Source organism: Octopus sinensis, linkage group LG2 (genome assembly GCF_006345805.1).
Source record: "Octopus sinensis linkage group LG2, ASM634580v1, whole genome shotgun sequence".
Lineage (NCBI taxonomy): Eukaryota > Metazoa > Mollusca > Cephalopoda > Octopoda > Octopodidae > Octopus > Octopus sinensis.
The window spans coordinates 137,819,530-137,834,879 of NC_042998.1; the positions used below are offsets into that span (position 1 = coordinate 137,819,530).

Here is a 15,350-nt window from a genome sequence, read left to right on the forward strand (position 1 = left end):
GTAGAACATTCCCTCAGTGATAGATATTCATCTAACACGTGACAGCATGGTAAAACAAACTTAAGTTTGTGTGTGTGAGTCTATATGTGTATCTGACCACTATCTAGCTGACTGCCTGTCTGTCTGTTTATCTCTCTATCAGTTGATTGACATATATTTTTGTTTTTCTTTTTATCTTCAGGAAAATCTGGGATGCTGTTAGCGGAGATGAACTACACACATTCTCCCATAAACATATTGTTAAGTCAGTAGATTTTTCTCGTGACAGCAAACTGCTGCTTACTGCTAGTCAAGAAAAAAAGCTAAAAATATTTGATTTGGAAAAGCATGAAGCAGGTTTGTATGGAAACTTATGTGTTATTAAGTATTAAAACTAATGACCGAATTAGTAAAACTAAACATTAAGTTGCCACCATTATCATCATAATAGTTCTCATGGACTTCACTTCCATTGCTGTTGTTTTGGGGACATATATGCTGTATATGTATGTGCCTATATATGTTTGTGTGTGTATGCCTGATATGTGTGTGTGCACATATGTGATGTGTGTGTTTGCATGGTGTGTGTGTGCCCATGTGCTTTATGTATGCTTCAGTGTGTGTATGGTCGTGTGTTTCTGTCTCTTTGCACGTGTGTGTGTATGTGCATATCTATCTACCTACCTACCAACTTATTTACTTGCCTGTCTCCCCACCTATCTACCTATTCAACTGCCTACTTATAAATGTACCTATGTATGCACACTGTATGAGTGTATCTGTGGCATTGAGGTATCTCTATCTCCTACGTTTATTTCCCATTTAGTATTGGTAATTTATGAGGATTTCCTCTTGTATTTGTCTAAGTAGTGGGTCTTTTGGGTGTTAGGACAAAATGTAGATGTCAATTTGGCCCAGCGTGCCATCATGTTGGTCTTTGGCATGTTGATAAAGTATGGGCAACTGTTTCTTGTCATTATACTCCTTCCAGTGTTCATTTAGCCACTCTGCTAAACTCTCCAGTGTATGCCATGTTTCTGTGCTTACAAACTCCTTCCATACACCTTATGCGGTACATTTCTAGTCTTACAGTTAGTACTGGGGTTAATGTTACATACTTCACAGTTTTCATTAGTGCATGTGGTATTTTTGAAGAGGTACGTCCTGCATAATTGTGATCTGATGGAACTCCCTGGCTTCTCAATGATCTTAATGTTAAGTTTGGAGTCTTTCAGTGTCTTCATAAACCTATGGGCTAATTCCCCATGAGGTGTGGCCTCTACAAACATCAGTCCTTGATATTTAACAGCCTTGTACCATGTGTTCACTCTGTTTTATCACAAATTCTCTGTACACTATTGCAGTCTTTACTTCAGTATATAGAATGTGTACCACTTGTGTCGTTACATATGATAATATCAAATTTCTTTTTGGCTATCCTGTATACTCAAATCCTATCTTTCTGATTGTATCCGGAGAATTGTTTGCAGTTCATGAAGTTCTGTGTATGTTTCTTTGTTTCATTAGGTTTGCATAGGAGTGGGGGAAGGAACACATTATTCATTATTCTAAGTCTGCTATTAGTATGCTAATTTTTGTATTGTGTGACAAAACTAAGTTTTTTCTAAAATTTTTGTTGTTTCTTGTAACCTCTTCAATCGTCATTGAGTAAGGAAAGAAAGTCTGAATTTGTAAAATAATGTAGCTAAAGCCAGCAAGTTTTACATCCTTGATTTATTACTTCTCTGTATATTTTATATTGAAAGAGTCTTTCTAATTACATAAAGATAAATTTTCTCAGTTGTTTTTTGGAGTTGTTCATAATATATAATTGTAAAAAAGCCTTCATTGTAAAACTGTTCAGTGTGTTTTCATTGCTGCTTTTAACAATGCACTAGGCACTTCATTCTTTTTGAACATTTTTCACATTTCCCTTAAATTTCTTTTAATAGGACAGTTTTAACTCTTTATTCTCATAGAAGTAAGTTACTAATTATTCTTCTATGCAATGTTTTTATTTCAGAACCCAAAGTATTTGCTGGTCACAAAGACACGCTTAAATGTGCTATCTTCACTAAAGATGCACAGCAATTAATTAGTGCATCAGATGATAAAACAGTTCGGTTTGTATTATTTTCTATTTTTAAATTGTTTGCCTCTTATTAAGATTATTCTGTTAGCTTTTCTTGTCTATGTATTAACATTTTTATAATTTTTTTTTCATTTGGTGGATTTTTTACAGACCTTTTTTATAATTACCTTTAACTCCAGAATTAGTATATCTGTCTTCATTATCAGTGATTCATTCATCACTGATCCAGGATAACATGGCATGGTAATTGTGAACCATTTTATGCTTATCTAATAACACAGGCTGGTGATCAGTTGCATATTCTGCTTGGACTGCAAAAGTATGCCCCAGCATCTACAATGCTCAGTACAATTTGTTGATTCATTTAACACTGTTCATTGTAACCAAACACACTTGATAATCAAGGATAGATGTACTAGTTAAATTTATTTAAATTAGCAAATAACTCTGATGAGGTGGGGTTATCTACCAGGTTAGTTACAGTGGTATAATTAGAATGATTAAAATTTAAGAGAGAACCAAGAAGCCTGAGCTGCTTTGGATCATGGGAAGTTGTATGACACCTGATGGTTTCATCATCAGTTAATACCTGCTTTCCATGCTGGCCAAAGGTACTAATGATATAAATGAAGAAAAGTACTTTTAACCAGGAATTGCTGTTCCAGCATGGCCCCAGCCTCTGGCTGAAACCAGTAAAAGAATAATAATAGTAGAATAGAGGAATAATAAGAGCAATAGTAATGGTGTCAGCTTCAGTAAAAGCTGTATTTTTGTGCTTTCAATACTGATTAAAATAAAAACTATAGTAGTAGTAACAGTTTTCCAGGCATATGTTAGCTCCATTACAATTGGATATATGAGTTGGAGATTCTTCTGTGGTTAACTGCTTGACTATTTATAATTCAATACATGAGCTCAAACTCTATTTACCTTCATATTGCTGAAAGAAGTATTATTCTGACTTCATAGTAGTCAAGGTATGTCACAAGCCTCGTGACTCATGAGGCTGGAGCATAACTTGGTTCCCATGGCATATGAATGACATAGATTACAACACACCCCACTGAACATGATGTCGGTCCATCACAGCATTATGTTTCCAGCTATTGCTGGTACCCATTTACAGCTGAGTGAACTGGAGCAATGTGAAATGAAATGTTTTGCTCAAGACTGTAATGCACTGCCAGTTTGGGAAGTCATACTATGATCTTAAGATTCTAAGTAAACACCTCACTTACTAAGCCATGTGCCTTCACTTCATAATACATTGGCTAGTATTAAGTTAAGTATATGGCAATAACAAGCTTCCTTCAATATTTCCCACGAAAATTTTTTTTTATTTATAAAAACCTCATATCTTTTAGTGTAGAAAATAAATGCAAAAAAAATAATAATTTCAACTTTTTTTAGTATTTTAATTCAAATCTAAGGTTATTTTAGGCAAAAATATCCTTCTGTTTGTTTTTACAATTTTAAATTCTGTTTCAGTGTCTGGGATGTGAATAATGAAAGTGAAATAAAGCAATTGGAGTTTGCAAATCCTCCCAACGGCTTAGAACTCTCTAGGGATGGCTCTGTTTTAGTAGTCACCAGTGGATGTGTTACAAGTTTCTGGGATACTGGATCGTGAGTTGGCTCTTATTGAAATTTTTTTGTCTTTTTATTATAGTGTTTTTACAGGTGAAGACATAGATTAAGAGTAGCTTATTTAGAGTAGCCTTTTCAGCACACTAACATAAGTTTAAAATTTGATTTTCCAAATTTATCAACTCTATTATTTATATTGGTTGATATAGGCACAGCTGTGATTATAGATGTAGGAATGGCTATGTGGTCGAGAAGCTTGCTTCTCAACCATGTGGTCTTGGGTTCAGTCCCACTGCATGGCACCTTTGAGCAATGATTTTTTTTTTTAGTGTAGCTCCATTGAGTGGAATTAGGAGATGGAAACCGAAAGAAGCTTATTTTGTGTGTTTGTGTGTATCCTTGTTTTGACATTATGATGGTTTATATCCCAGCATCACTGTCATACAAACAATGTTGTTTATTTCCAATCTTCCATGTAAAACATGTCTAAGAAATATTACTTTACTTAGAAACAGGTGAGGGATGGTGATAGGAATGGTATCCAGCTATCGAAAAATCTGCCTCAGGAAATTGTCTGGTCTATGCAAACATGGAAAAGTGAATGATTAAAACAATGTGGATGATGTGGCATGGTTATTGATTCCATTGAGTATATATCTTATCTGAGAAAGTTTGAAACTTAATATTTTGTTTCATTGCTTCAGAAATAATTGCTGAGAAAAAGAATTCTATTAATTTTTAAAATTTTCATCTGCAGTTCATGTCTCTTTTGCTTTCTATGTATTATCTTGTTTAGTAAATTTCTATTTTAGATTAGGAGAAAAAACTAAAACTCAATATTCAATTTTTAAAAAGCAATTAATTAGTACTGCTGAGGTCAATTTTGTCTTATTCTTCATCAGTAAGAAAAATATCAACCTTGGGCAGTGGATTAGTGAACTGTCAGAATGCTGAACTAAAATGCCTTGTGGTGTCTGTCCTGGCTCTTTGTATTCTGAGTTCAAATCCTTCCTTGGCATGCATGAATGGTCAACTTAATTTGTCACCCAGTTGAACACCATTACTTAACATTTTGAATGCTTTTAGCAGAGTTCACTATGTTGCAAATATTTGGGCTGGTTTGAGGATATGTTCCTCCCTCTCACCTGATTTGGAGGTTTTGTAAAAGGTCATGAGCATTGCCCTCCTCCTGACAAAAAAAGTAACAGAAAAAAAAAAGAAAAATGAATTGGTGGAAGCAGCTATAGCATCCATAAATTTTGCAGCTGACATTGATGCTATTGATATTTAATCTGAACATCTTTTGGGTGAAGTCTAGGGAAAACATGAAGAGGGAGTGAAGTTCAGAGAGTAGCAGCTCTAAAGAAATTTGAATGGAAAGTCCTTTTGTGCTGGATGTGGGAAAGATGGTACATCAGATTATTTGCAGATGAAATTGGTATCTTGACCACTACAGTTTTGTTTCAGATTTGCAACTGTAATTTAGATAAAAATTTGTGATTGCACTGTTATTTAAGCCTCTTCTATGGAGTGTAGGCCATTGACGACTTTTCTCCACTGTTCTCAACTCTGGGCTGTCCTCTCCGAGGTCTTGTTGGTTTTGAATTGTCATCTATACTTTGTCGTTTTTCTAAATCGAAGTGTTGGCTCTACACAAACTCCTTTTTTCCTCCGGGAAGTGGTGGTTTATATCAGTCTAGTCCCTATCCTTTGATCTGTCCAGCATAGGAGGCCCTACCAAGAGCTTGCACTCCACTGACATAGCCTTCAGGGCCATTGAGGTACACAGCTCATCACACTGCAACAAGGACTGGACTGTGTAGTAGAATTGCACTGTTTCACTAACCTCTCCCCCACATATACAGTGAGTTCACATGAAATATGGTCATATAAAGTTCTGTAGTTTCCCTGGGTGGATTGTTTGACTGTGAAATATTTTGTTTTTAATTGATTGATTTATTGCATATATTGAATTACTGTTTATTACACGTTTTTTTTTTGTTTTTTTTTACTTAAAATCATTTTTTTTTCCACATAACTTGCTATATAACTACTAAATAGACTACTTTATAATTACCATCATTGATACTTTAAATAGTATTTGGACAATTTATTTTTACTTTCCCTAATTAGTAGTCATCTATGATTTATTACAAAGTGGTCTTCAATTTATTTCTCCAATAGTTTAAATACATCGACTATGTACATATGCTCTTGCATAATGCTCATCAATTACAAAACAAATCCACCCTATATTTGGCTCTATGATGGTTGTAACTCCAAACGAATATTTAATTTCTTGAAACACTTACATTAATATATATTATTTACAATTGATGGATATTTGTCAATTGTAAATAATGTATATAATTCCTCATCTCTTACAATTGACAGATATTTGTCAATTGTAAATAATGTACATTATTCCTCATCTCTTAAATATAGAACTGTACTAACATTAATGCTTATTCTTGAAAGCTAACTCAATGACAAAAACTTTTACCACTGTCAATCTAAAATTCAGTATTTACTTATGTGTAAGATATCATAACATCACCTAACATATGATACAATATAACATGTATCCAAATGAGAAAGTAGACTAGCTATCACATGACCAACAGACAAGGAAACAATGTTTGTTTATGAAAGATAGAAAGAAATAAGAGGAACATGCTCTCTTAGTTATGTAATGAAATGACAGAGTGAAAAACTGGGTATGAAGGAATTAAATGTAATGTGCAATAAAAAACACAAAAAAAATGATGCTAGTACACACTTGTAATGCATATGCAGATGGATAACAGTTGGGTGAAGAAGTACTCAGAAATTCAGGTGGAAGGTGGAGGGGAACCTATTAAGAAAGATTAGGAAGACATGGGAAGATGTGACAAAGGCTGAATCTCAGAAAGGAGATGGTAAAGGACTAACAAGTGGTGAGATATGCTGGAGACAATTTATCCAAACCATCTAAGCATGGAAAAAGATATAAAAATGATGACTATTTTATTTTTCTCGTCCCTCACTTCTCTCTCCTGCTGTGGTAACCATGTATCCCTATATCTGTTTCTGCTCCTCTATCAAACTTTAACCTCTCTTCACATGGCATAAAGCTACCTCCCTCAATACTAGTCACCTGCTCCTCAGTTGTGAGGTGGTTTTGTCTTGCAAGTTACTTGGTGACCTCACTAGTGCTAGTGCCATCTAAAAAGCACTCAGTACACTCTTTAAAGTGGTTGGCATTAGGAAGAACATCCATCCATTGTAACTGTGCCAAAGCAGACATTGGAGCTTGGCACAGTCCTCTGGTTTATCAGCTCCTATTAAATTGTTTAACCCATGCCAGCATGAAAAACAAACGTTAAAATGATGATGGTGAAAGCAGTTATTTCATTTCAACATTAGTTATACATTAAACAAATTTAAGAAAAATATTATTACTGTGAAAGAAAACAGTGTTTAGGATTACCCTATGAATCTAGTCACCTTATATTGTGTAAAAACAGTTTTAGCTAACAGTTGGAAACTTACTAATTTTGTTGTTGCTGATAAGCATTAATGTACAAATTATTGTACATTTAGAAGAAATATTCACTTTTCCATTCCTGTTTGTTTTATATGTATATTTCCCTTTCCATTGTTTGTATATGAAATTTTATTTTTTTGACAATTTATATATGGATTTATTCATTTTTAGATTTGAGAAGATAAAAGAATTTGAGGCTCCAACACAGTTGTATTCTGCTTCACTCCATCACCAAAAAGATGTGTTTGTGTGTGGTGGTGAAGATTTTAAAATGTACAAGTATGATTATGAGTCCGGAGCAGAAATTGGTGAGTGTCATTTCTAACCTATTAAAAATATTTTCTAAATGTATCGAGCTTTTTATCTAAATTTGGGAACAAATAGGTTGCTGAAATTGAAAGCCATTTTCTTTTAGTTATTAAATACAGAAACAGCATTTAATCTTTTTGTAAGAAAATTTCACTGAAATACACTGCCTTTATTTCAATAAATTTAAAAAATAATGAACAGTTTAGTAAAATAACTGGTGTTGAGAACATAAATAAAGATGGAAGTTTTGATGGAAGATTTTAACGTAGGTCACTTTAAAGCAGGAAGTTGATGTCATAGAACCAAAGGTGATTTCAAGTGGGTTGGTATCAAAAGGGTTTAAATTTTTCTAATCTAACCTGGTAGTGTTCTGCAAGATCATAGATTTGTTGCTGGCTTATATTTTCCTTAAGACTTAAGATGAAGTCTCTTTAATGTTTGGTTCTCTGTATCAAGCTTGTCATATTTCCTCTCCAAAAAATTGTATTCTTCATTTTTATGTCTCTTATTCATTCTTGTATAGAATACTGAATACTGTTGTCATATCTGGGTTAGTGCTTCTGTTGGTATTCTGTCTCTCCTTTCTGAATTCAAAAGTGAGTTTCTAACACTGTTGGTCCTATTTTGGCAGCTAATCTTCACCTCTCTTGTTGCTGGGAAATTACTGTTTTATTCTATAAATACTTCTACATTTGTTGTTTTGCCAAATTTTCTTTCTTGTTCTTTCTTACAGTTACTAATGAAATGACTTATCTTTCTATGAATTCTCATCCCTTCACTGTGGTTGTATACCACACTTCTTATAAGTAGTGTTTTTAATCTTGTCTTTTCTAAAAACAAAATTCAATTAAAAAATATAATTTAACCAGGGGAAAAAAAAACATTAAAGGTTTACTGATGAGATGGCACAGGATAAGATAGTATCCTAGTTACATAATTACAAAGAAGAGGAAGAAGTTGAGCTGTGTTTTCTCCTTAACTCTTTCTCAACAGATATATAACTGATTTTAGTAACTGCAACATTATGTAAAAATAAAAGCTATTACAATAAGATGCAAAATGAGGTCAATCATATACTTATTTCTTAGCTAGTTCAATCTACCAGTTATCTTTCATTGTTTTCTTGCAACAGTCATCCCTTGACAAAAATTGCAAACATTTTAGAAAAGCCAGTTTTTAACATCCCTAGCCTGTAGATTCAGGCTACTACACTACTTACAAAAAATAAACTAAAGATACATGATGACTTCCCACGACTACTGATGGCAAGAGAAAAGCTTTTGATTCTATTTCATGCTATGCTTTTACAAAACTAAAAAAAAAAGCTCAACACCTTAGAAAACAACTTAAAACACTGGCTAGGGAATGTAGTGTATAAAAGGGCTTTTTCAAAATTTGAAATTTCCTGAATGGAATACCATTGTGATCTGTCCTCTCACTGTCTCTTTTCAACATGGACTTACATGACCTTCCAGCTCTATAATTCCAAATATGGCAGGAGAACTATTCTTATACCACATCAATTCACATAAAATTTTAGGTCCAAAAACAATGGATGTAAAATAATCTAGTCCCAACTTGCGTTGGGATGCACAGTACTGATAATGAGTGCAGAAGAACAGCTGTTGCATTTTTATTGGGTCCCCTTCTGTTGTGACCACCCACCAAAATCTGCAGGTGTGGAGAAATATCCTGGACAGTGGAGAGAGTGAAACACATCTTCATTACTGCAGCGTACTCCATACAATTTATTACTGCATGGTATATTTAGAAAACAGATTTAGGTGTCACTCCAAGTTTAACTGGGTGTCTATATGCCATAAGGTTGCTCAATCAGAACTGGTTTTTGTTTTACTCATTACCAGAAAATGAATATAAATAATAAAAATTTTCTTGTATTAGACACATTTAACTAAGGACATTTGAGATGACCTGTTACAAGGGAGTGCTGAATATGAGTTGGATGGCCTCTAGGATGAATGATTTAGTTCTAGAAGAGATGGGAACAGAATAAAAGTGGTTAACTATGGTCAGGCAGTGAGGATTGTAATATTTTTGCCACATTATCAGACCTCAGGATCTTTGTACCTACATCCTCATAGGTTGGGAAGATGGAGTGATGACATGAAGACTGGGTGCAGAAGACTAGTCATGTGTATGACTGCAACACAAGTTTGAAACAAGGAGTGATGGTTGTGTCTGAGGTCCCAACACTCAGCCATGAGAATGGTTGTATTTGTTCGTTCATTATCTAATTATAAAATAATTAAAAACACTGACTCTGACATCGCAATTTCAGTATTCTATTGTTCATGTTGCTATCCATCTTTATTTTTTACAATGTAATTTTTATTATTGTATTTTTTCTTTATTCTTTTGCAGAGTCCTTCAAGGGTCATTTTGGCCCTGTCCATTGTGTCCGGTTTTCTCCTGATGGGGAGCTTTATGCCAGTGGTAGTGAAGATGGTACTTTACGTCTGTGGCAAACAACTGTAGGCAAGACATATGGTCTTTGGAAGTGTGTCTTGGCAGATGAGACTAGCACACCAACTACAGATACAGTGCCACAGTCTGCGCCGCAACAAGCAGTCAAAGCTGAGGCTTAGTCTGTTTGTTGCTCCCTCTTCACTCTGACAGCTCCAACTTTCTCTCCTTAAATTTCTTCCCAATTCCCGACATTTAATTCCTTCCTCCTTTGCAAGCGATTTCTTCATCAATGCTTTTACTGTTGGTCCTCCTAATATTACACTTTAATTCAAAATAATCAAATTGATAGAAGATCCTCTCTGATATTTTTTTTTTTTATGTGGTATCATAATTACATGCGTACACACACACATAGACACTCATAAAAAAACAACAGCTATTACAATTAAAGGAAACTGTTCTATACTTTCACTTTTAGTTTTCTCTGCTGTGAGAAAGTAGTGTTATATCATGTCTGAGAAAGCAAGAACTGGTCTCATTAATTTGGCTATTGCCCACCTGAAACTAGTTGTCCATTTTGTTGACCAGTCTCATTATGAACACTGCTGTGAAAGGGGATCACTCATTATTTCAGACAGCTGCTTCTTCATGAAGCAATGAATATAATATTTAAATATATATATAAAAAAAAAATACTTCTGGAAAAATATCCCATGGAACCTTAAAAAAAAAAAAGGTCACTAACTCTTTAATAAAAGCAACCATATCCAAAAACTGGAAAAAAAGATCCACAAATGTAAGAAAAAAATGAAATGAAAATAAATTTTAAAAAAATATAATAAAAAATGTTCTGGAAAAAAATATCTCAGACCAATCTTTTGTCTCTCATTAGAACATTTTTCTTACTATCTCTTAGCTGTTAAAATATTGAAATTTATCTAAGAAGGGATTGTTTATTAATTCAGTATCATGTTACTCTATTGAGATGAATTTTTAAAAACTTTTTGTATCCTGAAGTCAACACAATTATCTATAACCTATCCAAATGAATTCATTAACGCATCAGGGGTGCTGAAAAGTTCCTAGCTTTAGCAAAAGAAAATACAGGAGGATCAGTGAATTATGATTTTATTCAATGTATTCTTACAGTTATTGCAGCTGTCGTTCAGTTTTTTTTTTAAGCCCTGTAAAAGAATTTGGAAGGTTAGGCCTCCAACCAGGCCTTTCATGATACCCTTAAAAGCAGGAACTTTTCAGTACCCTGTCATATATATATGTGTGTGGGTGTGTGTGTGTGTATGTATATATATATATGTATATGAATTGGCTGTATGGTTGAGAAGTTGGTTTCCCAGTTCTGTGAGGCATCTTGAGCAAGTGTCTTCTGCTATACTCCCAAGCCAAATTAAATCTTATGAGTGGATTTGATACATAGAAACTGAAAAGAAACCTGCTGAATATATAATATGTATGTGCATATGTTTTTTTTTTTTATACCTGCACTCACTTGAAAGAAGTTGAGTGTTAATGTTGGCACTTCTGTCGAACTTCTTGCTTTGTACCCTCAAAGGCATTGGCATAAGAGATTCCTTACAGGAAAAACGTAAGGGTTAGTATCAAGAAGGGCTATAAAGTTGCAAAATGATACCTCAATATCATATTTGTCTAACCATGCTAGCATGGAAAAATGGACATAAAACAAATGAATAAATATATTGAAAATAGAATGAATGCTGAAAGTTGATTGAATGTGAAGAAAGGTAGTAAAGATGTCAGTAAAAGATCTTTGCACTCCCCCCCCCTCCTGGCTATTAGAGCCACTCAACTCCAACTAGAATGATTCTTAATGTTGTTTTTACATTTATTTTAGTTTTATTCTAAATTACCCTTTTGAAACTGTGAGAATGTTAGAGCAGGTATGATAGGGTTTGACCATATCTCTGGGTGACACTGAATGATTTTATTTTTACAGTACACTGATTGGCAGAAACATCATTAATTTCAGCTGTAATCACAAAACAATGAAGTTGTCTGCTTTTCCATCTTCCAGGGGTGTAATCAAACAAAATTGTACTTGCTAAAACGTACTTTGGGGTTCAAAGGAGTTAATATATATGGTTGTGTGGTAAAATGTTTGCTTCCTAATGATAGGGTTCTGGGTTCAGTTCTACTGTGTGGACCTTGGGTAAGTGTCTTCCACTACAGCCTGGGGTTGACCAAAGCCTTGAGTGGATTTAGTAGACAGAAACTGAAAGAAGTCTGTCTTATATATGTATGTATATATATATATTTTTTTGTGTGTGTATATATTTTTATTTGTTCCTCCATCATTGTTGCAATCCAATGAGTGAAAACTAGTTAAAGGAATTGGGTAATTTTGCCAATTTGGATATTTGCATGAATTCTTTGAGTGTTTTACTCAAATATAAAATGAGAGTGAAAACTATTTTTTATTTGTGGAAATTGAATTAAAAGTAATACGTTTTAAAATATGTTACATTAATCAACATTGTAAAAACTTTGGTTGCACAATATTTTGTTCCTGTTACATTCCCTGTCAGGTTATATATTTTTCTGCACTAACAGGTTGAACAGTCTGGAAACATTTTTCATTTGAAAAATTTTTCAGACTTATAATTTGAGGATCCACATTTAGATGCCTTACCTATTATCAACTCATGTAACTGAAGGTTAAGGATTATTTGTAACATCAATACTAAAGACATGTCCTTGTAGTGGAACTGGAACCTTCACTTCATACTAGTTTGAACAAGTGAAAATGGAATGATTCAAGTGTGTATGTTGATTCAAAATTTCTGCTAAGGTCAATTTTCATTTAATATTGTACTTTTTGGAGGGAAGGGGAAGCTCAGGGAACTATTACTTCTGCTGACAAGAGGATTTTCTCTGCAAGTAAAAGGTAGATTGAACTGTAGTGTTGCATGATAATGAATTTTGGTTACCAAATGCAGGAGGTGTGCAAAGTCTGAACAGAAATGAAACATGCATGTCAGAGTGTATGAATGACAAATTACAGATGTCTGGAAACAAAAGTATAGTGTGCAAAAAGAGATGGCTATATTGGTATGGACTTGTAATATAGATGGGTGAAGCGCCAAGAAATTAATGGTGAAGAGTGAATCTCTCACTAGCAAAAGGAGGTAAAGTCAAATTACTTCCCAACCACATGCTTTCAGGGTCAATCCCACTGTGCATCACCTTCGGCAAGTGTCTTCTGCTATATCCTTGGATTGATCAAAGCCTTGTGAGTGAACTTCATCATCATCATTGTCTGTTTTCCGTGCTAGCATGGGTTGAACGGTTCGACCGGGGTCTGGGAAGCCAGGAGGCTGCACCAGGCTCCAGTCTGATCTGGCAGTTTCTACAGCTGGATGCCCTTCCTAATGCCAACCACTCCGAGAGTGCAGTGGGTGCACGAGGGCCAGTCTGGCAGTACTGGCTGTTTCTTTATGTGCCACCTGCACAGGCAATGACCTCGCCCAAATGTTTTGTTCACGTGCCAGTAAGGTGACGCTGGTAACGATCACACTCAAATGGTGCTTTTTACGTGCCCACCGGCATGGAAGCCAGACAGCTGCTCTGGCAGTGATTCCGCTCGGATAAGCCCATTTTGTATGTGTGCATGACTTAGTGGTTAGGGTGTTGCACTCTTGATTCGAAGATTCTGATTTTGATTCCTGGACTGGGTGATGTCATTCATGAGCAAAACATGTAATTTCATGTTGCTCCAGTTCACTCAACTGGTAAAAATGAGTAATTCCATGATAGACCAGTATCCTGTCCAGGAGTGGAATATATATACACCACAGAATCTGGGGAAACTAGTCTTGTGAGTCTCTAGTTTGGGGAAGGACCTTTGATCCTTTTGAGATATATATATTTATCATAGTCCTCCAGGCAATAACGGAGGAATTCAAGACAGGATGCCCCTGGGAGCTCCTCTATGCTGATGACCTTGCTCTAATTGCTGAGTCATTATCAGAACTGGAGAAGAAGTTTCAGGTGTGGAAGCATGGTTTAGAATCGAAGGGCCTTAGAGTCAACCTAGCTAAAACCAAAGTCGTAATAAGTAGGAAGGTAGACAAATCACAAACGCCTTCAGGTAGATGGCTCTGCTCGATCTGTAGAAAAGGTGTAGGTAGAAACTCTATAAGATGCACCAAGTGTAAGCTATGGACACAAGAGGTGCAGCAATGTCATAGGAAGGCTAACTAGGAAGATGGTTTTTGTATGTGGCAGATGCTCAGGAGCATTAACCTCTGAAAATCTGCAGAAAACAACTTCTGTCACTTTCCAGGGGGAAAAACTAGAAGTAGTTGATAGCTTCCGTTATCTTGGTGACCAAGTCAGAGTAAAAGGCAGACTGTATGATGCATGTGTACGAACAGCCATGCTACATGGCAGTGAAACATGGGCCATGACTGCTGAGGACATGCGTAAGCTCGCGAGAAATGAAGCTAGTATGCTCCGTTGGATGTGTAATGTCAGTGTTCATAGTCGACAGAGTGTAAGTACCTTGAGAGAAAAGTTGGACCTAAGAGGCATCAGATGTTGTGGGCAAGAGAGATGATTGCGCTGGTATGGTCATGTGGTGAGAATGGATGAAGATAGGTGTGTGAAAAAGTGCCACACCCTGGCAGTTGAGGGGACCTGTGGAAGAGGTAGACCCAGGAAAACCTGGGTCGAGGTGGTGAAGCACGACCTTCGAACTCTAGGTCTCACCAAGGAAATGACCAGAGACCGAGACCTATGGAAGTATGCTGTGCGTGAGAAGACCAGTGAGAACAATCAAATCATATATCAGAAAGCAGGGGTTAAGTGACCCATCCGTTCGTGTCCGCTGTCAGCCTACCGTGCCGGTGATACGTAAAAGCACCATTCGCTCGTGGCCGTTTGCCAGGCTCCCGTGTCGGTGGCACGTAAAAGTACCATCCGTTCGTGTTCGTTGCCAGCCTCGCCTAGCACCGTCCGTTCGTGGCCGTTTGCCAGCTGTCTGGCAACCGTGTCGGTGGCACGTAAAAGCACCATCCGTTCGTGTCCATTGCCAGCATCGCCTGGCCCCCGTGCCGGTGACACGTAAAAGCACCATCCGTTCGTCAGCTCTGTCTGGCACGTAAAAAACACCCACTACACTCGCGGAGTGGTTGGCGTTAGGTAGGACATCCAGCCGTAGAAACACTGCCTGACGAAGCCTTCCAGCTTCACAGACCCCAGTTGACCTGTCCAACCCATGCTAGCATGGAAAGCGGACGCTAAATGATGATGATGATGATATATATATATACTGATTAGAAGATCGAAAATCCACCTGAAGATTGTCGGTAGCAGACATGAAACATTTGTAGTGGCGGTTTATTTAATTTATATTAAAATTTTATGTATTGATTAAGTCTTTCCTTGTTTGGTTTT

General features: G+C 35.9%; 1 protein-coding gene across 1 annotated transcript in view; it reads left to right on the forward strand.

The window, feature by feature from the left end:
* LOC115229849 (serine-threonine kinase receptor-associated protein) overlaps positions 1-10,696 on the forward strand; it is a 32,449-nt gene extending 21,753 nt beyond the window's left edge. Inside the window, exons 3-7 of the mRNA XM_029800126.2 lie at positions 182-336; positions 2,003-2,102; positions 3,560-3,697; positions 7,356-7,492; positions 9,876-10,696. Coding sequence (XP_029655986.1) covers positions 182-336; positions 2,003-2,102; positions 3,560-3,697; positions 7,356-7,492; positions 9,876-10,099 — 754 coding nt within the window. The 3' untranslated portion in view covers positions 10,100-10,696. The remainder of the gene's footprint in view (positions 1-181; positions 337-2,002; positions 2,103-3,559; positions 3,698-7,355; positions 7,493-9,875) is intronic.
* Positions 10,697-15,350: the final 4,654 nt, after the last annotated feature.